Source organism: Muntiacus reevesi, chromosome 16, assembly GCF_963930625.1.
Source record: "Muntiacus reevesi chromosome 16, mMunRee1.1, whole genome shotgun sequence".
NCBI classification, from domain to species: Eukaryota; Metazoa; Chordata; class Mammalia; order Artiodactyla; family Cervidae; genus Muntiacus; species Muntiacus reevesi.
In genome coordinates, this window is record NC_089264.1 from 25,331,270 (window position 1) to 25,358,266 (window position 26,997).

The 26,997-nt window shown below is 40.2% G+C and overlaps 1 protein-coding gene across 4 annotated transcripts in view; it reads right to left on the reverse strand.

The window, feature by feature from the left end:
• Window positions 1-7,070, reverse strand: part of RAP1GDS1 (Rap1 GTPase-GDP dissociation stimulator 1) — a 155,147-nt gene extending 148,077 nt beyond the window's left edge. For all 4 annotated transcript variants that reach the window (XM_065907397.1, XM_065907399.1, XM_065907398.1 and 1 more), the window contains exon 1: window positions 6,873-7,070. In XM_065907397.1, the coding sequence (XP_065763469.1) occupies window positions 6,873-6,876 (4 nt within the window). In that variant the 5' untranslated portion in view covers window positions 6,877-7,070. The remainder of the gene's footprint in view (window positions 1-6,872) is intronic.
• Between the last annotated feature and the right edge of the window lie 19,927 nt (window positions 7,071-26,997).

Consider the following 26,997-nt stretch of genomic DNA (forward strand, 5'->3'; position numbering starts at 1 on the left):
GAATTTCTGAGGGTGAGCCCAGTAATTTTTTTTTTTTTTTTTTAACAAATGTAAGAATCACTCTTAAGGATTTTAGAGACTTGGTTCTGTCCCCTTGGATAAATTGTGTAATTCTTTGAGTCAGTAAAATAGGAACAGTGTCGCCCACGTCATAGAACTATTGAAGAGATTAAAACTAACTTTAAAAACATGAGAAAAAAACGTAAGGTTTAACATGGTAACTGACACTAGTAATTCTTAACAAATGGTAGTAAATTAGAAAAGACCCTAATGGTGGGAAAGATTGAAGGCAGGAGAAGGAGGAGATGACAGAGGATGAGATGGTTGGATGGCATCACCGACTCAACGGACAGGAGACTGAGCAAGTTCCAGGAGATGGTGAAGGACAGGGAAGCCTGGCGTGCAGCAGTCCATGGGGTCACAAAGAGTTGGGCATGACTGAAAGACTGAACAACAACAATAAATGATAATTATTAATTCAAAGGTGTACTGTGGGGCCTCCACGCACCAGCCCATGACACATGAAAATTAAATTTTTAGGAATTTTGTGAGACAGTTATTTAAATTTCATAAACTTAAAACTAAGTAAGTTACACTAAATCAAAGTTATTAGCGCTCAAAAGTCATCACTACTTAATTACCTTACCACATTTTACCATCATCTGTGCTCAAGCAGCTATTATGTCTAGATGGTAGTTATCATCATATTGGTATGCTGCATCTCATTTCTTCCCAACTATGCATTCACAGGAAATCAACCACCACAAATCAGAGCTTTTTTGGAGAAGGGTTTCTGGTGAAACATTAATCAACACACTTCTGGTTATCATTATTAAAAATTACATAATGAATTCAGTTTTGAACTCAATGAGTCTGAATTAACTATGCACATAGGGATGTCTAACAATCTGTTAGTTAAAAAGATGTATTTTTAGGCACCAACAGCATATAGATAGTAGCTGAAGCCATAAACAGGAACAAAATTGAGCAAAAGAGCATTTAGAGAAGAGATCAGATATAGAATGATATGGAAAAAATTAATTATGTGAACAATAAGTCAGAAAGACTTTGGAATTTATAAGTATAGCCAATCATGGCTAGCAGCTCAATTTAACCATTCCCATTTATCACTATCCGAATTCTCAGCTTTAACTCCTGGAATGCTTCTACCATCAAAACCTGCATAAATAGATGCACTGAATTACATTACTCTGCCATTTGAATTCAGCATCTATATCTTAGCCAGCATGGGCAATGGTATTTTAGGTCACCTATTTAGACAAAGCTAACTGTGGTGTTGGAGAAGACTCTTGAGAGTCCCTTGGACTGCAAGGAGAGCCAACCAGTCCATCCTAAAGGAGATCAGTCCTGGGTGTTCATTGGAAGGACTGATGCTGAAGCTGAAACTCCAATACTTTGGCCACCTCATGCGAAGAGTTGACTCACTGGAAAAGACCCTGATGTTGGGAGGGATTGGGAGCAGGAGGAGAAGGAGGCGACAGAGGATGAGATGGCTGGATGGCATCACCGACTCAATGGACATGAGTTTGAGTAAATGCCAGGAGTTGGTGATGGACAGGGAGGCCTGGCGTGCTGAGATTCACGGGGTGGCAAAGAGTTTGATATGACTGAGCAACTGAACTCAACTGAACTGAACAAGTTGGATAATACTCTGAAATTTTTACCTCAAGTAGACATTGCCCCTTGAACAATAAAGAAAAACGTTAAACAGGGAAGATAACATAGCTTAAATATCCATGATACTGAGCATATTTGAAAGTTTAGTTTCAAAGTATCATAGAATTTCAGAACCAAAAAAGATTTTATAAGCTACTCTGGTATCTTTTTTGCTCTTCTCTCCATAAGAGCTATTTGTCAAGTTAAACGTCTAGGAAAGCATTTTAAATTAAGTTTGTTCTTTATCAGTTATCTGAACATTTGATTATCTGAAATTAACACAGAGTTGACAAAGGAGTGGATCTTCCTTCTCCATTTCTTCTGATGTTCATGAGTGGATATTAAAAATTTACATAATTCTTTATGGTTGGTGCCACCAATAATGCCAGAATCACCTGATTCTATTCAGCTGATCTGGAGTCTCCAGAGAGAGCACTAGCATTTCCTTAAAAGTACCTAGAGGCTTGAATATTCTGCTGTGAAAATTAAAATTCTGGTTCTCAAAGTGAATTAAGGGTATTACAACTTTCTCAATAGTAGTACTATAGATTTCAGAATATGACTCTACCAAGGATAGTAAATCTAGCCCTCTCCCATATACAAAAAAAAAAGGGGGGGGGGTGTATATACAAAACAGACATAAAGCCAACATAAGAAAAATTACTGAACTAGTCAATATATATGCTCTTTTAAAACAATAAATTTTTAGTGATTATAAACTTAAAAAAATATTTTATTGCTCTACTGTGACTTGTAAAGAACAAGTAAAAGTACCAATATTAACTATTTTTCTATGAACCTATTTCTGGACTTAGAATAAGCCAGAAAAAAAAAAAAAGACTTATCCATAAGGTTTATACATAGAGAAAAACTCCATGAGCTAAGAGTACAATTAGAGGCATACATATAACTAGAGAAACCCCAAATTCACAAAGACTAACAGCAAATAAAAAGTGATAAAACCATTCATCAGTAGAGTATCTTTGATGCAAAATGTCACGTAAAATACAAAGCCATTTCTAAACTCACTCTACATGACAGATATTGCAAAAATAAAAAGGGTACTATACTAAGTCACAGAGACATAAAACATAGAATGTCAAAGAAATGTGAGGCACTATGGTGAGATTACAAACTTTGGTTAGCCAAAAATTAGCACGTGTCATTCCATGCAATGTGAGACATTTAAAGAATGTTTACACACTTACTTATAGATGTTACAACAGGGCAAGGAATACCATACTACTTACTAAATATATTGAACTCTGTTTCTACTTATTCTATTCATTATCCACTTAGCCTTTATAAGTGAGCTCCAAATCTATCATTCCTCATAAAGATGCTTTTTAGAAAATACTTGACCAGAGGTAATACCCTAACCAAACTACATGAACCTGGAGCCTTTTCTCAGTCGTTATTACTCACTGTTCTAAAGCAGCAGTCATTGACCTTTCATTCTTGAAATCAACCTTTCACTCCTACCTATTACAGTCTTTTTCAGTGTCAAATCATTTCATTCTTTTTTCCTAAGGATGAGGCATTCCTCAAGACTCTTACCTTGGATATATTTTCTTCTTTTTCTTTATTGGCTCTCATCCTCCTACCTAACTTCAAATATTATCTCAGGATATTGGTGGGTAATTTTCAGGTATCAAGCTCAAATCCTTTCTTGAGAGTTAAAATAACCATTATATATTTTTTACCCAGTTTTGGTCAGTCAACAAATTTTTACTGCCAGCTCCACGTGTGATACGCTAGTGTTAGAAATGTATTTCAAAACCTAGTATGAGAATCCTTGTCATCAAGAAGTAGAGAAGCTAAAGGAAAAGCTAAATAGTCCATCAGGTGCAAAAGTGACCATTCATGTGGCCTCTTCCAATGGACTGAATATATATTTAACAGATCCCACATTCTCAGTATTCCCATGTAACAATGTAGGACTCCGTTCTTAACTCTATATTCTTTATGTGCCACATTCTATTCCTACTGCCATAGCCTGGTTCAGGCTAGTACATATTTTCACCCAACTGCAACCGCCTTCTTAACCATTCTCTAGTTTCTCATCCAAACCATCCTGCACTCAATTAACAAATTAATTTTCCTAAACCACAGATGTGCTCCAATACTTAACTGCATAAAATGTTTAACAGTCCCTCAAAGGACAAGTTAAGTCCAAAAACAACTTCAGCTTGACATTAGAGGCCTTCATTATCTGTTCCTTACCTGTTAATACTTTTTCATCTCTGTCACCCACTATTTCCTTACCTTTTGCCAAAGGTAAGGAAATCATGTTTTAGCCAAACATGATTATTTAATCATATCCTGAAACTGTCTGAATGTTCCTACCGCTGTATCTTCATTTATGTCATTTCTCTCCCTCCACTCCCATCCTGATTAACAGTCTCCATTTCTGTCTTTCAGAAGCTTAACCAAATACTGGTTCAAATAACATCATTTTTCTGAAAACTTCTCTCCATCGTCGGAAAGTATAAATCATATTAAGGTCTTCTGTATCACTCATACTTTATTTCTATTACAGTTATCTGTGTATGTATCATATTGTTCCTTAAGAGTATGAGAAACTTTAAAAATGTTTTATTAATCTTTATCCTCCTATAGTATATTACATGTGGTTGATATTCAAATATGAAGTATACATTGAATTTTAATATATACATAAAATAACAGCCAAGATCCATAAGACCACATAAGAAGTTTCCTTCAGTTTGTTATGGAGAAAATAACTGTCACAAGATTTTTTTTAAACCACCTATATATTTCTTGAAAAGACATTAATAAGTGATTTTTTTGCCCTACCAGTAACCAGTATACCCCTTATGTATGTATGAATGGCTACAATAACTTCCTTGGCTTAGAATATAAAATTGCTTCCCAAGCTTTCAGTTTTACATTATTGTATGTACCTACTGATCACAAACTAAACCACCATACCACTGAAGACAGCAATATAGAAAGAAATAGCTTGCCTGGTGGCTGCTCCAAAACCCATACCTCTTAAGACAGCTCAACTTTTTTTTTTTTTTGAGAAAGAGAGAAGAGCAATCATAGTGTAATTATACTTCTCTGTTCCCACTTCCTTCGCACCTCCATTACCTCCCTAACATCTACCAAGTCAGACGTTGTTCAGAGTCCATACTTACAGGTTCACAAGTTCACAATAATAGATGGGTTTCCAGTTCAACAGTTAATTCAAAGATTTACTGAATACCTACTATGTGGAAAGCATTGTGGAGGACCCAAAAATTAATAAGACACAATTTTCATCTTCTGGAACACATGACTAAACGCACAACACACACACATAAACAACTCCATTATAAAGCTGATTATGTAAGAGCTAAAAAGCTTCCAACAAGGTACAAACAGAATGATATGAGAAGACAGTAATTTAGTCAGAGTATACCTGAGAAGCTTCAAATGAGGAATGGATTTATTTTAACTTTCTTTGAAATCAAGTAATAACATTCAAGATTTCAAGACTATTTTTAATTAAAGTATTTTTTCAGTAGTATTGCAATAGAATTTAATTTTTTTCCACTGAAATGGTACTGATTCAACATGCAAGTTAAAATTTTAAACAGATTTTTATTAGCTCAGCTTGAAACATGGTGAAATATAGTTTATAGGCCAAACTTGTGGCCTATAACTAACAAGAAAAATTTTGTTCTGTTCAAGGGAAAGACAAACTATGTCTCCAATAATCTGAACTAATATTCTATTCCCAGAGAAAGGCTAGGTACATATAAATGGACCACCCAATTTTTACAGAAATCTGTTCAGCATACCAGTAGGACATTAAAAAGGAAAAAATTGAACAAGTGAAAATAAAATTCTGGGTCTTAGATTCATTTTTCATTCATACCACCTTCTCTTGTAACAATGACCTCTTCCTGATACACAGCCAAAGGTCTGAATCAGAGCCTGGAGCATTTGCTTTTCAAGTAAGCTCCATCCACACCATTTCTAGATTTAGACACTTCTTTGAAGATTCTGAGTTGCCATGACCTAACTCTGGACGTGCTGAGTACTGCATTGACAGATGAAAGGACCACACTCATCTGAAGCTTAAAATAACTTGCGGGGAAGGGGTGGGAAAAGTCCGAGTTGACATATGCCAATGTAGCAAATTTTAAAAAGAGGAAACTATAATAGACAGGAATGGAAACAAACTGGGGAACTTAGAGAAGCATGGCATTCCAAATTGCTAGCATTTAAAAAAAAAAAACTTTGGTCTTTAATTACATTACAGTATCCATGAGATGTTTTTGCAATTACTGAACTTCAAAATTAAGTATACTGTGGGAAAAAAAAATAGGATAAATTACCTGCACTTTTATAGAAGATACTTGCTTTTAAATATCCAAAACTCTTGACATTAACAAAAAAGTAACTAAAATCAGATTATGCAGATTTCGGCAAAGAAAGCCGGAAGAATAACTAACATGTAAGTTCGGTAACATGTTACAGGGTGCAGTTTCCCACTACAGTAGACAGGCGAAGGAACCAAGAAAACGGGTTGAGCGCAGGAATACTGCTACATTATAGCCACTCTAACTCAACAGCTAGCGGGCTCTATCCATCCTTCCTCACGTTCCTCGTGGCCTCTGACAAGTCATTCTTTCAACCTATGAGACTGTCCGCTCTCCCCCAACAAATATAATTCCCGTGCAGGTTGTAAAATCTCCCCCACAAACTACATGCTCACACCTCCTCGCCTTGGGATGAGCAGTCCCCACAGTGGGGAAAGGTCGCCCTGGCAGGGAAGTTGGGTGAAGTGGTCTTTCTGGCGGTCCGACCCGAGCCTCCAGCCCAGCAGCCGCCGGGGAAAGGAAACGCGAAGGGGCAGCGGATGCGAGCCCGCGAGGCAGGCTCCGTGGTGCCCGAGCACCGGCTCGGGCAGGAAGAATGGAGGAGGGGAGGCGAGGCAGCGAGGTGCCCGAGAGCCGGGCGGCGGTCCGGCCCCGCGGCCCGACCCCACCCCGCACTCGGCACCCGCCCAGTTCGCGGACCCGGCGTGCGTTCCGCGTGCGCCGACTCTCCCCGGAGGAAGAGCCACTGCCTCACACCCGTGGAAATGAGAAATCCGGCAACTTTGCGCGAGAAATGCTTCCCACCCTGCAACACCGAGAAAGAGAAATATGTCAGGCGATGACGGGGGAGGAAGGATGACTTACCCATGTTCCTCCCAGAGGGTGAGGACCCGGCAGGGCGAGGCGAAGGGCTCCGGTGCGGGCGGCGCGGCGCTGTGTCCTCCGTCTACCTCGGTCTCTCCCGCAGCCAGGGAGGGACCCGCGGGGGGCGGCCGCCGGGGAGGAGCAGCTGCCGCTGCTGCTGCTGCAGACGGCGCGGCCGCGGCGGGGACGAGCGGCGGGGGGCGGGGCGGGGCGGGGCGGGCGCGGCGGGCGCAGCCTGCGGCGGGCGCGGCTCCGAGCGGGCGGGCGGCGGGCGGCGGAGGCGCCGAGCCCAGCCGGAGGAGCGCCCGCCCCGACGCGCCGTCCGAGAGCGCCCCGCCCTCCCCACCGAGCATGCTCAGTGCGTCCTTCCTCCGCCTCCAGCCGCCCGGGGCCAGAGAACCCGAGCGTGCGGGTGGGCGTGTGTTTGCGGGCCGGCTGCAGCTGCGGCGGCGGCTTGATGGCGGCCGCCCGAGGGGCCGAGGGTGAGCCTTCAGAGGCTGGGCGCCGGGACGCTGAGCCCGGGCTGCTACACCTGGCTCTCTACTATGACCCCCGCAAACCCACACCCGGAAAACGGGCCCGTGCTCATTTCGGGGCAGTCTAGGTGCCCCGGCGGGAATTTCCCGGAGGAGGAGACGCTGGGCCTTCTTAGACCCGGAGGGTGGTCGGGAAGCAAAGCGGACGTCCTGGCCATGAGGCCATTGACTCGAGACAGATACCTGAGAACGCCCGTTTTCAGAGCAGCCTGTGGGCCCGCTGGGCACAGAGCAAGGAGGCGGCCGCTGGGAGGGCGCTCAGCATTAGGACTGTCTTGTCTGTGGCCAGTTTAAAAAAAAAAAAGGTTCGGCAAAGGAGAGGAGTGACCGTCCCGGGATTTCTTCAGAAAAGTGTTGTTCTCCTTCCAGAGGAGTGCGGCCTTCCGTTCCCCGGAGGACACCTGAAAAGCCATGTAACTAGGGTCCCTGGCCGTGGGCGCCACCCTCCCGGGGTGTGCTCCGCTCGCTTTGATCGCGGCAGGCACAAGGAAAATTAAAAAGTCCGCAGAGTTGCCTGCGGCCCCTCAGGGTACATCGGTCGGAGTTTCCTGGGTCCGCGAGGCCGCCGCCTGCTCCCCACACCTCCCCAACAGCCGGGAAAACCTGAGCCTCGCGGTCCCTAGCGAGGGCGCCTTCCCAACTGGGCATGCGCGCGGCGCGGAGGCTGGTCTTCGCTCCTCTGCCCTGGGAGAGGAGGGTGGGGTGGGGTGGGGGACCCCACCGCTCCGGTCGTTCCCTGACCCCACTTTGGTGGTTGCGTTGAGGAACCCGGTCGCTCTCCCGAGGCAGCAGCGACTGTAGTCCTGCAGGGGAAAGGGCTCAGTCAGCAGCACAACCTGAGCGAGATGATGAATAGCTAAATGGAAATGGCTTTCCTTTTTCAACTTTTACTCTTTATATTCACTGTTGAGAAAAAGCCCCCTCTTCACACGTGGCCTCTTTAAAATCAGCTCAGTTTCTATTTGTATAACTGATACCACACAAGTCAAAATAGGTCTTGTAACTTGTTCAGTCGCTAAGTCGTGTCCGACTCCTTGCAACATTAGGGACCGTAGGCCGCCAGGCTCCTCTGTCCATACGATTTCCCAGGCAAGAATACTGGAGTGGATTGCCGTTTCCTTATCTAGGGGATCTTCCAGACCCAGGAATAGAACCCCCATCTCCTGGGGTGGTGGATTCTTTACCAGAGTCACCAGGGAAGCCCTTGTAACTTGTTGAGCAGAGGTCAAATTTTCTAAAACAAAAACGAAACATGATAAGTAAAAAGAAGTTTGGTAAAACCAGAAAATACAATGTAACTACAGAAGTCATAACTATTAGACTTTTCTGGCTGCTGCTTTTTTTTTTTTCAGGCTCTCAGTCCTAATTCCGGGTGAGGGGAATATATAAAACTAGTTTCATTTCTCTCGGTTGTAATGGTCCTTCAGCTGTTGATGCGAAGGAAGAAGCACTAACAAAAGCTGTTACTTATTGAGTGCTTAAAGGACTTCAAATAAGTAAAGGCAATAATATTGAATAACAAAAGCGGGTAACATTTACCGAGTGCTTCCCAGGTGTCAGGCACTGTTCTAAGCGCTACTGACGGGGTGCAGGGCAGACTTCCCTTTAAATATGCTACTATGGCGTACTTATTATTTGAAATTATGGTTGAGAAACATCCAGTGCAAAAAGACAACTGTGATCATTTGTTCCCCTGAAAGCATGAAGTAAATTTCCCATATGAGACGTCTTCTATATATCAGAAGGACCAGTCAATCCTAAAGGAAATCAATCCTGAATATTTGTTAGAAGGACATTGATGCTTAAGTTGAAGCTCCAGTACTTGGCCACCTGATGTGAAGAGTCGACTCATTGGAAAAGACCTTGATACTGGGAAAGACTGAAGCCTAGAGAAGAGGACAGCAAAGGACGAAGTGGTTAGATAGCATCACCGACTCAATTAACATGAATTTGAGCAAACTCAAGGAGATAGTGAAGGACAAGGTAGCCTGGAGTGCTGCAATCCGGTCGCAAAGAGTGGAACACGACTTGAGTGAACAACAGTCAGGAGTATAGATAGCATCCTTATTGCCAGAGATAGATAATTCAAGGTCAAGAACCCTTGCTATCCCAAGTCTGAGGCCCTATTTTCTCAAAAAGAAGTCTTTCTCTGAAAGGTATATAAAAGCTGCCTGCTTTGGCAAAAAAAAAAAAAAAAACAAAAACAGAAACACAACTTTTCTGATGCCCGAGATGGTCAGGCACTTCACTCCTTGTACACTACTTCCCTTTCTGTGATATAAAAATTCTCTTTCTGGTTACCTCAAAATAGTCTTACAGGCTTGAATTAATTTCCTAAGTACCACAAGCTTCTTGGCTTAGAACAACAGGAATGTATTTTCGTACAGTTCTAGGGGCCAGAAGTCTGAAATCAAAGTGTGGGCAGGGCCATGCTTACTGTGAAGGCACTGGAGAAAGATTTCTTCCAGACCTCCCCTAGCCTCCAGTGGTTTCTTGGCTTGTGCTCATGTATCTCCATCCTTCACATGGCATGTCTCTTGAAATTTTTCTTTTTTATGAGCACTCCAGTCATTTTCGATTAGAGGCCCAACTACTCTAATCTGACCTCATCTTTAATTATACCTGCAGTGACACTATTTCCAAATAAGGTCACATTCTGATATACTGAGGGCTAGGACTTCAACATATAAATTTGCAGGGAACATGATTCAGTCCATAACACACCAGTGCAAACTACACACACATACCCTCTACCATGCTCCACTTTCATTTTGGACCTTTTCAGAAGACCACCCTGGGGCCTTCGTGTTGCTGCTCCTCATTCTTTGCCCCTCTCTCTTTCTTTAACCTGCATTAATCTCTTCCAGATTCTAAAGTTCACTTGCTTTGCTTTTCCATGCTTCTTCCATTTGTAGTTATATATTACAGTAATTTCTAAGAGCATCTTCTATCTTTTGTTTGGACGCATAGAAACTAGCAAAAGCAGCTGAAGCAGTTTTGTGATCACCCACCTGACACTAGTTTAAGTGCCTCCTTTGTTCTGCTTGAATCCACAAACCATCCCCTCAGCACCTCACCAGTTAAAGCCATTGGGCTGTCCCTGCGTATTGCATACAGTGAGGCCCAGTGCATTGCTGGGTGACATCTGTTGCTGTTGTTGAGTCATGTCTGACTCTTCGCGACCCCATGGATGGCAGCGCACCAGACTCCTCTCTCCACGGAATTTTTCTGGTCAAGAATACTGGAGCAACTTACCATTACTTTCTCCAGGAGATCTTCCCAACCCAGGGATTGAACCTGCATCTCCTGCAAATCTTCTGCATTGCAGGCAGGTTCTTTACCACTGAGCCGCAGCGGAAGCCCCCGTGAGACCCAATACTGACTGCTACATGCAGATATGGGCTGGTCTAACACCTGCCTCTTTCACACTCACACTAGCTCCCCTCCCCTTCCTTATCGTCTCCTCTCATATGAAAGTAACATTTTTCTCATGTCTTCACTTTCTTTATCATTTTATTAAAATCTTATCTACATGAGGCCTTCCCTAGCCATTCCATCTAAACTTTCAACACTAGCTCCACTTACATATTTTTTCCTATCCACTTACCACTAAAATAATATATATTCTGTTTATGAGCTGTCACTCCCATTTAAATTTAAGCTCCCCAAGGACAGGGATTTTTGTCTGTCTTATTTGCCATTATATCTTCAGTGCCAGAACGATGCCAGCATACAGAAAGTGCTCAATAAAAATCTGTGTTATAAATGAAAGTCTTTTCATGCTCTGAGAGCTTTTGTCTTAAAGTTGAGTAAGAATGATATTATTATTCTTTTCATAAACTCCAGCACTTGACCAAGTAAAATAAGTTATTCAATAAATATTGATGATGATGATGATGACAGCTGCTATCTTTGTTGCTTCTTTCTTAAAGTATGAGTCTTCTAAATGGTAGGGACTAGTTTTTGTACTAATTCACTCATTCAGTTAATAGAGACACTGAATGCCAACTATGTATCAGGCACTATAATAGGCATTAGGGATAAAAAATAAACTATGGTCCCTGCTTTCAAAAAACTTACATATTAGAAAAATTGCTTTGATGAAGCTTCCAGTCATTAATTCCATAAATATTATTCTGATGTCAAAATAGTTTTCCAGAATAAATACTAGTTCTCATGTTCCAGGTAAAGCAATGCTCAGGATTTGATTATGCCTGCTACAAAATAAAGGAAGAAATTCTATCTAGAAATATCTATATATTCATGAAGTGTCACATATTTATTTGGGTAGCTAATTATTATTGGGATGGGAGCAGGTGAGAAGAAGTATCAAGAAAAATGTTTATTAGAAAGGGTCAGAACACTGTGTTTTGACAGGGTTTATAACAAAGCTTACCTTATTGATGCATGTAAACTTCAAGAGGTTAGAAGTTGATGTAAATTCTGTAAAGAAAATGTACTGAGAGGGACAGAGCAAGAAGAAGTAGGAAAAGAGAGAGAATGTTCTTTAAAAGAATAATAGGAAACTGATTGCTGCTTCTTCACCATGATGTTCTGAATAACATTTAAGGGAATTTCACTGGAGTAGTTAACTAAACTGTGCAGTGATGAAAAATAAAATGATTTGGTAGTGAACAGTCTTCTGCCTAAACTCTAGTTTTAAAAGGCCGCAGTGAGGTTAGGCTCGTCCAGTTTGAGCAACTGAAATGTCAATCCCTAGCTTACTGTAACCCTATTCCCCTCTCCTCTCATTTACTTAATCTATTAACCATTTTCTCAGTTCAGATCAGTGGCTCAGTTGTGTCTGATTCTTTGTGACACCATGGAGTGCAGCATGCCAGGCTTCTCTAGCCAACACCAACTCCTGGAGCTTGCTCAAACTCATGTCCATCGAATTGGTGATGCCATCCAACCATCTCATCCTCTATCGTCCACTTCTCCTCCCGCCTTCAATCTTTCCAGCATCAAAGTCTTTTCCAATGATTCAGTTCTTTGCATCAGGTGGCCAAAGTATTGGAGTTTCAGCTTTAGCATCAGTCCTTCCAATGAATATTCAGGACTGATTTCCTTTAGGATTGACTGGCTTGATCTTCTTGCAGTCCAAGACCATTTTCTACATCTTCTGCAGTCCAAGACCATTTTCTACATCTCCTTGAAGTCCAAGACTGTTTTCTACATCTGATGAATTTTCTTTTTTCATAGTCTGTCACTTCAAATTATCAATGTCTACCTATTGCAAACAATCATAAACCTAGATTGTATGTGTGTATATATATACACACATATGTGTATGTATATGTTTATATAATATATAATGTTTATATAATACTAATTTATATAATATAAATTATATAAAATTATATATTTATAATTATATACATATATGTATATATACATACATATATGCATTTTATATGTATATAATATATATTATATATTTATAAATATATATTGTTATATATATTGTGTGTATACACATGTATATTTATATACATTATATTATATTTATATAAATATAATATATAAATTATATTTATATAATATATAATATATATATATGTGCCTGCCTGCTTCAGTCGTGTCCAACTCTTTGCGACCCTATGGACTGTAGCCCGCCAGGCTCCTCTGTCCATGGGATTCTCCAGGCAAGAATACTGGAGTGGGTTGCCATTTCCTCCTCCAGGGGATCTTCTGGACCCAGGGATCAAACCTGCATCTCTTATGTCTCCTGCATTAGGCAGGGGGGTTCTTTACTGCTGAGCTACCTGGGAAGCCAATAATATATATATATAAACATACATATATTTATATATATATATTAGATGGAACAAAATGCTTTCAACCAGTTTTTGAGCATCTCTTCTGAGCTCAGCATTCTGTTAGGTGCTCTCAGAGATAGATATATGTATGCAGCATGCAAAACTAGAGTAGGAACAGTCAACTTTTTGAAGTTTCTTCCTATTAGAAAATTGCCTAAGTCTGTATCAACATATAAAGAAATCTAGTCAAAGAAGTCAAAGCTTGCTCCATAAGGATGTGAATGGATATTTGAAGATATTATTGGAAGAAAGGAATCTATCCTGAGAGAGAAACAGTATGAGCTAGGGCACACATATGTCATGTTCATTAGACCATAAAAAAGATCATGTTAGGGCATACTGAGAAATAAGATTGAAATTGTAGTAAGAGGGGCAGATTGTGAGGGCCTAAAATAGCCAGGTGAAGGAATTTGAACTTGATAAGGTAAGAAATAAGAGCCACTGAAAGTTTCCGAGAAATGGAGAGTAGTGATAACAATGTAGGGGCCAGAGAAGAAGTAGGAGATTAAAGAAAGCAGTACTTAACAGAGTGTGTGACAGTCTGTCTAGGAGTTAGGTACCCAGCAGGGAATGAGAGCTTTGGTCCTCCAGGGGTGCAGTGGCAGAGACAGATAAGCGGAGTCCAGAGCTATAAGAAACTGGAAGGGGTAGTGTGGGAGGATATAGGTAGGACGTTTCACCCTATTGTGGAGAGATTCCTGGAAAAGATGCCATCAAGCAGAGACCTGAAGGAGAAACAGGTCAAGGAATCAAAAGGTCTTGTTTTATGTACATGGGCAAGGAGACAAGAATTTGAATCTTTGAGGAAACTGTAAGCAGTTCATGGCTAGAGTGAGATATGCACAGATGTGGGGAATGGGAGAAGGTCATGGAATAAAATTGGACAAGAAAGAGGGATCAGATCTTTCAGGGCCTTGATGGCTGAGGGTATAACCCTGAGGGCATGAACCTGAGGGCAGTAGGGAGGGTTTTAAGTTTCAAAATGACATAGTTAAATTTATATTTGAGTAGCTGCAAAGTGGAAAATGTCTAAGAATGAGGTCTAGGCTAGAAGGTGGGAGCCTAGTGCAATATTCCAGATGTGACCTAAACTAAAATAGAAGCAGTAGGGACAGGGAGTAAAGGATAGTCTTAAGAAATACTAAGGAAGCAGTACAGGTTTGGTGGTAAAGGTTTAATCTAATCTAAACATTAGATTTGTTTAGGATTGTTTATTTTAAATAATACAACAGTACTAAGGGTAAGGTATTATTAATATCTCAGTTTTACAAATGATGAAACATGTTGAGAGAGGTTAAATAATTGAACTTAGAATCGACAACTAATAAATAAAATAAGCAGAAGTCAAATTTAAGCCTCTCCAACTCAAACCTCCACTGCAATAATATGTAGATTAAAAATGCTGAGGGAAAATACCTTCTATTTTGGGTGACCTCAACAGATTAAAAAATGCTATATTATAAAATTTTATTTGAAGCAAGTTTCATTGTCTCTAAAATGATTTTTTTGGCTCTACTTCTCTGAACCTTATGAATTTAAAAGACAGAATCTCTGTGTTACTATAATATTTTATTTATCAATATTTAATAAAGCTACTTTTAGGATATAGGTTCACTTATTCTTGAAATAATATTTGGTTTATTTTCATTTCAGTTGCCTTTACCATTTTGTTGCATTATAAGGGGGTTAGAAGTTTGCTATGCATCTAGGATTCTTATTATGACATGCAGGAATTTGGTACAATTTGTATGTTTTTAGACCATTTGATAAGTATGGATAACCTATGTTTCCTTTTCTTCCTGTAAACTTCAAATTTAATTCAGTCCTTAAACAGTTGTTAGTGAGAAATCAGTTCAGAAAAATGACATCTCAGCTTACAGTCTCCTTACTGAGTTCTCACTTCATTTTATCTTCCATGTTTCATGATAATGAGAAAGCTGCACCAAAGTAAAATGAATAGGTGGCTTGAGAACACTGAGACCTGATGGTTGAGTATGTTACCAAAGAGGCAGAGAGAGTTCGAGAAACAAGAATGCTGAGCCCTAGTCTACCTCTGGGGTGTTGGAGAAGACTCTTGAGAGTCCCTTGGACTGCAAGGAGATCCAACCAGTCCATCCTAAAGGAGATCAGTCCTGGGTGTTCATTGGAAGGACTGATGCTGAAGCTGAAACTCCAGTACTTTGGTCACCTCATGAGAAGAGTTGACTCACTGGAAAAGACCCTGATGCTGGGAAAGATTAGGGGCAGGAGGAGAAGGGGGTGACAGAGGATGAGATGGCTGGATGGCATGACCGACTCTATGGGTATGAGTTTGAGTAAACTCCAGGAGTTTGTGACGGACAGGGAGGCCTGGCATGCTGTGATTTGTGGGGTGGCAAAGAGTCGGACACGACTGAGCGACTGAACTGAACTGAACTGAGTCTACCTCTAACTACCTCTGTGGCAGTTAACTTTGCCTTTTGGGACAGTTCACTGTATCTCTGACTCTCAAATTCTTCTTTTTAAAAATTGTGAATTATAATGGATCTGTCAAAGGAAGAAAACATGAACTGTCTTTCAGATTTAAGGAATATTTTTCTCACGGTGCCCAGTTCTGATGGAGGCATCCAGTTCTACTATCTAAAATTATCTCCATGCTCCACCCCACGCACACACATGTACACATCCTCACAAACTTACTAGAAAAATCCTCCAACTCTGAAAACATTCCATTGCTCCTACCTGTGCTGTCCTAAGGCAAAACTGGGAAGTAATTCAAATTAGTCTGATGCTGTTGAGAATCTTGGGATGTTCTCCAAAAGTCTCATGTAACACTAACATCTAATACTAACCACATGAATTAGATATTTTACAGATAAGGAAATGGAAAAACAAGATATTTTAATTAATTTGACTAAGGTCATAGGACCAATAAAAGGTAGAGCTGGAATTTGAACCAAGTCTGTTTGATCTCAAAGTCCATGCTCCCTCCCTTTCATTGCATTACCGCATATAACCTGTTTTCTCAACCCAAACCTCACCTCCACTATAATACTGCATGAAGAAAAAACACCTATATTTTATCTTACTTCTCCACACTGGCAAGGTTAGCTGTCTGTTTCCGTTTCTAATTAAGAATGATTTTCTTTTCAGAGTTAATGGAAGCTAATCTGATAATCTATGCCAATAGGCTTATAACCATCCATTCCTCTTGTGAAACATATGTAAGCACTTAAAGAGTGGTGTGTTAGATAAAGGTAAAAATTCAAAAGAGGAGTTCTGACTAGATTATCTTACCATCTTCATATACTTTTGTGTAGCCCAAATCACTAATAATTGCCCATTTTCCCCACTTAGGATTTTTCCAGATCCTCTTGAAATCTCCATGTCCTTTTCAGGGGTCCTCTTTTATCTACTTTAAAATTCACCTAAAGATTTCCTTAAGGAGACACATTCTAATTTAATCTCACCCAACCCTGATTAAGTTCTTAGTGCTTATAAAACTTCTTCCATAAAAACTAGCTTATTCAGACTTCTGAATAGAAATGCCTCATTAACCAGCTTGTCTGTTTACCTGCAGTTCACTGATAATTGATTCTCATAATGACGATCCTGAGGGGCAAGATTCTGAAGTATTAAAGACTGAATGAAGTTTGCTTAATGTACTTATATTTGTTTCCCATGACTGCTGTAACAAATTACCCACAAAATTATTGGCTTAAAATAACACAAATTTATTATCTTACAGTTCTGGAGGTGAGAAACCCAAAGTGGAGTTCACTGGGCTAAAATCAAGGTGTCATCAGGGATTGCTTCCTTCCTTTCTGGAGGCTCTTTGTTAGTTGCTCAGTCATGTCTGACTCTTTTGTGACCCCATGGACAGGCTCCTCTGTCCATGGGATTCTCCAGGCAAGAATACTGGAGTGGGTAGCCATTCACTTCTCCAGGGGATCCTCCCGACCCAGGATTGAACCCAGGTCTCCTGCACTGCAAGCAGATTCCTTACCATCTGAGTCACCTTCCGGAGGCTCTGGAGGAAATTTCCTTGCCTTTTTCAGCTTTTCAAGACTGCCTACATTCCTTAGCTAGTGTACTCCTTGCAGTCTGCCATCACATCTCCTCCTCTCACTCGCCTGCCTATTTCTTTCCCTTAGAAGGGCCCTCGTGATAATTGTGGACCCACTAAAATAACCCAAGATAATCTTCCCATCTCATGATCCTTCATTGAATCATACCCGCAAAGTCCCTACTGCCGTGTAAGGTAATATATTTCTTATTTTTTATTGCAACATAGTTGATTTACAATGTTGTATTTGTTACAGGCATCCAGCAAGTGATTCAATCATATATGTAAATATGTGTATGTATGTATGTGCATATGTTCTTTTTCACATTCTTTTCCATTATAGGTTATTACAAGATATTGAATATAGTTTCCTGTGCTATACAGTAGGTGTTTGCTGTTTATCCATTTTATATTCATATAAAGTAGTGTGTATCTGTTAATCCCAAACTCCTAATTTATCCCTCCCTCTGTTTTCTCCTTTGGTAGCCATAAGTTTATTTTATATATCTGTGAGTCTGTTTCTGTTTTTTAAGTAAGTTAAAAAAAATTTGTTCCATTTTTATAAGATTCCATATATTAAGTGATATCATATGATAGCTGTCTTTCTCTGACTGACTTACTTCATTTAGTATGATCATCTCTAAGTGATTGACAGATTCCAGGAACTTGAACATGGGCATCTTGCGGGTGAAGGGACATTATTCTGCCTACCTTGGTAGTACATATTAAATTTATTTTGTCCTATTAAATGTATGACAATTAGTAAAAACCTATATGTATATATGATACATAAGTGATATATATATGTGAATATACATGATAAATTTACTATTTCTTTAATTGAGCTAAAAGACACTTTATTTATTTATTTATTTATTTTTTATAATGGCAAGGATTTATTTTCACAGATGAGAGTTGGCATATCTCTCATCCTTTTTTTTTTTTTTTAAAGACACTTTAATTTTTATTTTATATCTTAGTTTTAATCATTTCATGGGTATAATGCTTGTCTTTCTAGATCCACTATCCAGATCTCCTTTTTCATGTCCTTTTTCCCTTCATAGTCTCTAGTACTAGCTCTTTATGTGTACATTTTCAATAAACTGACATATTCCTGAAGGAATCAGCATGTGAACCAGGTTTATATGGTAAATAAACCAATTTCTGATTTCAAAACAATGATAGGACTATGAAAAATTCATATGGAAATTAATTAGAATTTACACTTTGTAATTGTCAAGTCAGCAAGCCAGGTTATTAATTCTGAATTGCTATTTCCATGCAATCATTCATTGATTCAACAAATATTCAATACTTAACACTAGCCTACTATGAGCTAAGGTTTCTGGATACAACAGTGAACAATAAAGACTTGTTCCTTCATTGAGCAGATTTTAGTGAGGAGAAGAAACAAGCAAATAAACAGAACATAAAGATGGGATAAATATAGAGAATTTCCTGGCTGTCCAGAGGTTAGGACTCTGCTTTCACTGCTGAGGCCCATATTCAATCCCTGCTGGGGGAACTAAGATCTTGCAGTCTAAAAAAAGGTGGGGATCAGAGTGGATGAGTACTATAAGAGAAGCAGATAAGAAGCTAGGGCAGACAAAAATGACAGTGGGGAAGTAACTTACATGACGCTGTGTGGGAAGGCCACTCTTAGAACATGATAACTAATCTGAGGCCCGAAGATAAGAAGCAGATAATGTGAAAAGCCAGAGGAGGAACTCCTTGGGCACAGGGAGCTACAAGTGCAAAAATACTGAGGCAGAAAAATTGTGGCTGTGTTTTAGGAAACAAAAGACAGCCAGAATAACTGAAGCCTAGTAAGTAGAACAGAGTGGCAAAAATGAAGTTGCAGAGGTAGATAAAGTCCAGAAATACAGCATTTAGGGCTTTAATGGATGGAAAAAAAAAAAAAAAATGTGTTATTCCAGAAGTTAAAAACAAGTGGAATATAGGACTCAGGAGTCAGGATTAGATATAAGTCAAAATAGCAGCTATATTACTGATTCTGCTGATTGGAGAATCAGTCAAATAGACTTCTTAATACTCCTCCCACTGCCATCACCCTGAAAAAATATCCCTCCCCTATTGTCCCTAGCAGAAGTGAACTGCAGGTTTTCCTTCCAGGGGCAAGCTGGTTGCTAAAGGGCAGAGGAGAATTAAGCTATTCTGAAAGAAAGAACCTAAGAAGTCTCTGAGACACACATTCTCAGTTCCCACTGCCATATCACCAGTGAGATATTAATAATTTCCAGGAAAGGCGTGCTAAGGGATGGCAGTGAGGGAGGGTGCAGTTGCTGAGAGAGAATGGGACTATTTTCACTTTCTTCCTGCAGAGAGAAAGTTCTCTCCTTTCTTTGGAATGTATAGAGGAGAGGGGAAGAATAAATATTACCCTTACAGTTCTAGCAGATGGATACTTCAGGCCATGATACAGAGTTTGAATTTCACTCTAAATAAAAACAACAAGCAAAGAAAAGTTTTTAGTAGCAGAGTTACAGACTGATATAAAATTTGGAAAAATTACCTTGCCTGCTGTGGAGACAAGTGGAAATAAGGAGAGCATCTAGCAGGAAGGGCTACTGCCTCCTAGATGATTTGAGAGATGGTGTGGCTTACATCAAGGCAGCAGAGGAGGAAAGTAAGAGGATTAACGGTCTGGAGGTAGAAAGGCTGTGCTTGCTGATGAATTAGATTTAGGGGAGACAGTCAAGGAGGACTTAAGGCTAAGTAATTGAGACTGGGATATCACATTTAAATGACTGGGTGGATGATGGAGCCATGTATTCAATTGGGAAAAACTGGAAAAGAAATAAGACAGCAACAGAATTATATTCCTTGGATTTGGCAAGGAAAAGTGCTACTGATTTGGCAAGAGTAAATTTTGGCTTCCCAGGTGGTTCAGTGGTAATGAATCTGCCTGCTAATGCAAGAGACACAGGTTTGATCCTTGGGTCAGGAAGATACCCTGGAGTAAGAAATGGCAACCCACTTCAGTATTCTTGCCTGGGAAATCCCATGGACAGAGGAGCCTGGTGGGCTATGGTTCATGGGGTCACAAAGAGTTGAACACAACATCGTAATTAAACAACAACAATAATTGTGAACACTGGGAAGTAAAACCAGATTTAGAATTTGAAGAAGAAATGACAGATAGGTGGTTGCTTGTGTACAATCTTAAAAATTTATTTATTTATTCATTTTGGCTGTGTTAGGGTTAACATTAGGGTTAGTTGTTGGGTCTTAGTTGCAGCACACAGAATCTTCACTGGGGACCTTCGTTGTGTCTCGAAGGAACTTTCGTTGAAGCACATAGACTCTCTGGTTGTGGCACATGGGGCTCTGAGGTATGTGGGATCTTAGTTCCCTGACCAGGGATTGAACTCACATCTCCTGCTTTGAAAGGCAGATTCTTAATGACTGGACCACCAGGTAAGTCCTACTTGTGTACATTTTTAAAGGAAACTTTACTGTAGAGGTAAGCAGAGAAATGGCATAATAAGGGAGATAAGGGATTTTTGGAAGATTTTTTGTTTTTACACCAAAGTGAATGGTCCACTGATGGTAGACAGAATACATGGAGGTACAAAACCTTTGGAAAGGTGAGAGGGAATGGTACCCAGAGTCTAATTGGGTAATGGGCCCAAGATATGGACACTTGAAGTGAATCTCTATAAGAGGAGGAATGATACAGATACAGGTAGACTGGTATATTTGATGACAGGAAAAGTCCCCACTGAATAACTTCTATTTCATTTATGAAGCATGAGGGGACATCATTAATGGAGGATAAGGGAAGAAGTAGGGCAGATAAGAGATTTGAAAAGAGAAGAGACATCATAAAGTAGTTGTGCCCAAAATTATGAATGCAAACTTAATGTAGAAACAAAGTTCTATCACTGGGCAGTGCTTAAAGCTCATTTAAGGTGTAATTACCCATGAAAAGTGTAATGTATCAATTTGGTTATTTTCTTCGACATTTCATTCTTTACTATACTCTGATACGGTCAAAGAACTGTTGTGGTACAGTTAATAGCATCTGTGAGCTAAAAGGATAAAATTTGAAATTTATATTTCAGAGGTAATTCAGTTTACAAGTTCTAGGTGTGACCATGGGAACAAGTGGCTGAAGAGGAGTAGAGGAAAAGTTAAGAGGTCAAGGAATTGAGAGGAAAGTTCTAGGCTGGATCATCTACATGCAGGGTGAAATCACAGAGCATCCTAACAAATATAGGAGTGGAGTGTGAGCCAGGGTCTAGGTCATCTACTAATAAAGAAGAACAGCCAAGACTTCAGCAGATGGCAGCAACGTGATTTAGAGAGGGATATAGCCAGATGTCATGGCTTCAGAGAGCAGAGGTTCCTGCAGGAGGACAGTGGGGAGTGAGGAAAACACCTCCTCCATCTATTGGCTCTGCGGTAGGTGGAGGGTGAGGGGGAAAAGCAGATGTCACTCAAGAGGCCTGTAGGGTAAAGTGTCCTCAACTAGGAGGTTGCTGCTACTGCTGCTGCTAAGTTACTTCAGTCGTGTCCGACTCTGTGCGACCCCATAGATGGCAGCCCACCAGGCTCCCCCATCCTTTGGTTTCTCCAGGCAAGAACACTGGAGTGGGTTGCCATTTCCTTCTCCAGTGCAAGAAAGTGAAAAGGGAAAGTGAAGTCACTCAGTTGTGTCCGACTCTTAGCAACCTCATGGACTGCAGCCTACCAGGCTCCTCTGTCCATGGGATTTTCTAGGCAAGAGTACTGGAGTGGGGTGCCATTGCCTTCTCTGAACTAGAAGGTTAGCTCTCAGTTAAAAGAAGGAAGTGAAAATTTCCGTAAGATTGAGAAAGTAACAGGGTTTTGTTATCAATTGCTGCTTAATAAACCATGACAAACTCAATGGCTTAAAACAGCAATTTTATTATCTCTCAAGATACTTTAGGTTGATTGGGCTCAGCTGGGTGATTCTTCTGATTCACATGATGTCATATGGGGCTGAAACCATTAGGAGCTATGATTGATCTGGAAAATCCAATTCGCTGATTCACATATCTGGTGTCTTAGTGGAGAAGACAGGAAAGCTGGGCTCAGTTGGGATGTCAATGCCTGTCTGTCTGTCACTCTTCTTTTTCATCTCAGGGTCTCTCCCTCTTCACATGAACTTACCAGGAGTATAGCTAGACATCTAACCTGGCAGCTTAGGCTTTCCTAAAGCGCAAAAGTGGACTCTTGCAGACCTTAAGGTTTATTCCCAGAACTGGCACATCATCATTTCTACCACGTCCTATTGGTTAAAGTGAGTGAGTCATGGGGCCAGTCCAGATTCAGGAGAGGAGTCTTACAATGATGTCAATGCCAGGATTTGTGATCTATTGGTAGCAGTAGCCATCAATGTCAATTAGCTACCATAAGAAACTTTTTCATTCAGACTCAAACTTCTTGGCAGTGTGGAAAGGCTGAGATGGGATTGGGATTCAGTCACGTTAGGAGATAGCAGAGCAGTGTAGGTATCAAAGAGCAGGTTGTAATGGAAGATGCAGGGACTTGAACTTCCAAAGATGACTGAAATAAAGAGGAACTTGAGGTATGATGTACTTGAGGGTCTAGTTGTACTAAAGCAGTGATTCCCATATTTCTTTTTGATTATGCACCCCTAACTTTTTTTAACATTCTAATATATGATAATAACATAATGTATAAATACTCTACTGTAATGTGTACTTTATAGAACTTAAAATAGAAATTAATAATGATTAGATTAAGAGATTAAATAATAGCTTTCCTATTATTTTATTCTATTTATTGATAGATCAACTTCCTTGCCCTTTTTGGTGACAGCAATTTGGTTGACAATTTCTTGTCGGTTAAACAAATCTTATTTTAATATCTTGTGATACAGTGGCTCAGAGGTTTGGTTCTAAGTTCAGTTTATTTCCATGTTGGTGCTAATGGCTATTTTAGCTGAAGGAGCTTTGTCACAAAAATAAGTACAGGGAGATAGAAGAAGTGCACCATTAGCTGTGCCTGCTAAATCATGATGCTAATTTTTCAAACCCAATTATGAGAAGGGTTTTGTTGAAATTCAGCTAGCTGACATATATCATCCCCAATAAATGTAATCCCCAATATCAGTCAGCCCTTCTTATAAGCCAATCAGAAGTTATTGCATTTTCATATTTTTAAGAAATGGATTAAAAACCCATTGAAACTACTTTTTTTAAAGCAAGATTAAAAAGAGGATCTTTACAGAAGATTTTCAAAAAACAGTCTGAAAAATTCAATTTCCAAGTTTTTGTGTGCAGATATTAAGAGTTTTACATTTAAATTGTTTTCAACAACAAAATTACATAACAGTGGAACATTTCCAAGTGTCTATTTTAAAAATGCTCTCTCCTTAGCCCAAGTGTCTTTGGAAACAGCAGTTACTTTCTCCTTCATTATTAAAAATGTCACACTTACCTTGAAGAAAGTGGTTGAGCATTATTTTTTCAAATATATCTGACCATTACTTATGTTCATAGAAAAGGTTAGCATATTGGGCACACTTGTCAAGTTTAGACAAGAAGGTATCTTCTCAGGCCTCCTCTCCTGACCTTGAATGTAAAATGGACTGGAATGGGTGAATTTAACTCAGATGACCATTATATCTACTACTATGGGCAGGAATCCCTTAGAAGAAATGGAGTGGCCATCATGGTCAACAAGAGAGTCTGAAATGCAGTACTTGGATGCAATCTCAAAAACAACAGAATGATCTCTGTTCGTTTCCAAGGCAAACCATTCAATATCATGGTAATCCAACCCTATGCCCCAACCAGTAACGCTGAAGAAGCTGAAGTTGACCGGTTCTATGAAGACCTACAGAACCTTTTAGAACTAACACCCAAAAAAGATGTCCTTTTCATAATAGGGGACTGGAATGCAAAAGTGGGAAGTCAAGAAACACCTGGAGTAACAGGCAAATTTGGCCTTGGAGTACGGAATGAAGCAGGGCAAAGGCTAGTAGAGTTTTGCCAAGAGAATGCACTGGTCATAGCAAACACCCTCTTCCAACAACACAAGAGAAGACTCTACACGTGGACATCACCAGATGGTCAACACAAAAATCAGATTGATTATATTCTTTGCAGCCAAAGATGGAGAAGCTCTATACAGTCAGCAAAAACAAGACCAGGAGCTGACTGTGGCTCAGATCATGAACTCCTTATTGCCAAATTCAGACTTAAACTGAAGAAAGTAGGGGAAACCACTAGACCATTCAGACCAATGGTTTGAATTGATTCAGACCAATCAAATCCCTTATGAATATACAGTGGAAGTGAGAAATAGACTTAAGGGACTAGATCTGATAGACAGAGAGCCTGATGAACTATAGACGGAGGTTCGTGACACTGTACAGGAGACAGGGATCAAGACCATCACCATGGAAAAGAAATGCAAAAAGGCAAAATGGTTGTCTGAGGAGACCTTACAAATAGCTGTGAAAAGAAGGGAAGTGAAAAGTAAAGGAGAAAAGGAAAGATATTCTCATTTGAATGCAGAGTTCCAAAGAATAGCCAGGAGAGATAAGAAAGCCTTCCTCAGCCATCAATGCAAAGAAACAGAGGAAAAGAACAGAATGGGAAAGACTAGAGATCTCTTCAAGAAGATTAGAGATATCAAGGGAACATTTCAGGCAAAGATGGGTTCGATAAAGGAGCGAAATCGTATGGACCTAACAGAAGCAGAAGATATTAAGAAGAGGTGGCAAGAATACACACAAGAGCTGTGCAAAAAAGACCTTCACAACCCAGATAATCACAATGGTGTGATCACTGACCTAGAGCCAGACATCCTGGATTGTGAAGTTAAGTGGGCCTTAGAAAGCATCACTATGAACAAAGCTAGTGGAGGTGATGGAATTCCAGTTGAGCTATTTCAAATCCTGAAAGATGATGCTGTGAAAGTGCTGCACTCAGTATGCCAACAAATTTGGAAAGCTCAGCAGTGGCCAAAGGACTGGAAAAGGTCAGTTTTCATTCCAATCCCTAAGAAAGGCAATCCCAAAGAATGCTCAAACTACCGCACAATTGCATTCATCTCACACGCTAGTAAAGTAATGCTCAAAATTCTCCAAGCCAGGCTTCAGCAATACGTGAACCGAGAAATTCCAGATGTTCAAGCTGGTTTTAGAAAAGTCCGAGGAACCAGAGATCAAATTGCCAATATCCGTTGGAGCATCGAAAAAGCAAGAGAGTTCCAGAAAAACATCTATTTCTGCTTTATTGACTACGCCAAAGCCTTCAACTGTGTGGATCACAACAAGCTGTGGAAAATTCTGAAAGAGATGGGAATACCAGACCACTTGACCTGCCTCTTGAGAAACCTGTATGTAGGTCAGGAACCAACAGTTAGAACTGGACACAGAACAACAGACTGGTTCCAAATAGGAAAAGGAGTATGTCAAGGCTGTATATTGTCACCCTGTTTGTTTAACTTATATGCAGAGTACATCATGAGAAATGCTGGGCTGGAAGAATCACAAGCTGGAATCAAGATTGCCGGGAGAAATATCAGTAACCTCAGATATGCAGATGACACTACCCTTATGGCAGAGAGTGAAGAGAAACTAAAAAACCTTTTGATGTAAGTGAAAGAGGAGAGTGAAAATGTTGGATTAAAGCTCAACATTCAGAAAACTAAGATCATAGCATCTGGTCCCATCACCTCATGGGAAATAGATGGGGAGACAGTGGAAACAGTGTCAGACTTTATTTTTTGGGGCTCCAAAATCACTGCGGATGGTGACTGCAGCCATGAAATTAAAAAAAGATGCTTACACCTTGGAAGGAAAGTTATGACCAACCTAGATAGCATATTAAAAAGCAGAGACGTTACTTTGCCAACAAAGGTCCGTCTGGCCAAGGCTATGGTTTTTCCAGTCGTCATGTATGCATGTGAGAGTTGGACCGTGAAGAAAGCTGAGCACTGAAAAATTGATGCTTTTGAACTGTGATGTTGGAGAAGACTCTTGAGAGTCCCTTGGACTGCAAGGAGATCCAACCAGTTCATCCTGAAGGAGATCAGTCAGTCCTGGGTGTTCATTGGAAGGACTGATATTGAAGCTGAAACTCCAGTACTTTGGCCACCTCATGTGAAGAGTTGACTCTGGAAAAGACCCTGATGCTGGGAAAGATTGGGGGCACGAGGAGAAGGGGGTGACAGAAGATGAGATGGCTGGATGGCATGACCGACTCGATGGGCATGAGTCTGAGTAAACTCCAGGAGTTGGTGATGGACAGGGAGGCCTGGCATGCTGCGATTCATAGGGCCGCAAAAAGTCAGACACGGCTGAGCCACTGAACTGAACTTTCAAGTTTACTTACAGATAAGTATTATTCAGCTTTGATTTGGATAGTTCTTTCTATAGGAAAACCAGTAAACTGGCTATGCTGTGGTAAAAAGGTTTTAATGGTCAGCCCTTGCTCATTACAAGGCTCCACTATCATTTTAAAGATATTATTTTATTTAAAAAGTTAATCACACTGACATTCTGTGTAGCACATAAACTGTGGTACATATCATATGTGGAGAGGAAATCAATTTGTAGCATCTTTATGCCATGTATTTGACTTATGGAGCCAGTGAGACAGCAGTGCCAGTCAGTACATTGAGTATTAGACAAGCATAAATCCCTTCATATTTTTTAGATACAAAATAAATGTGTCAGGACTCATATTTTATTCTTCTTTTCT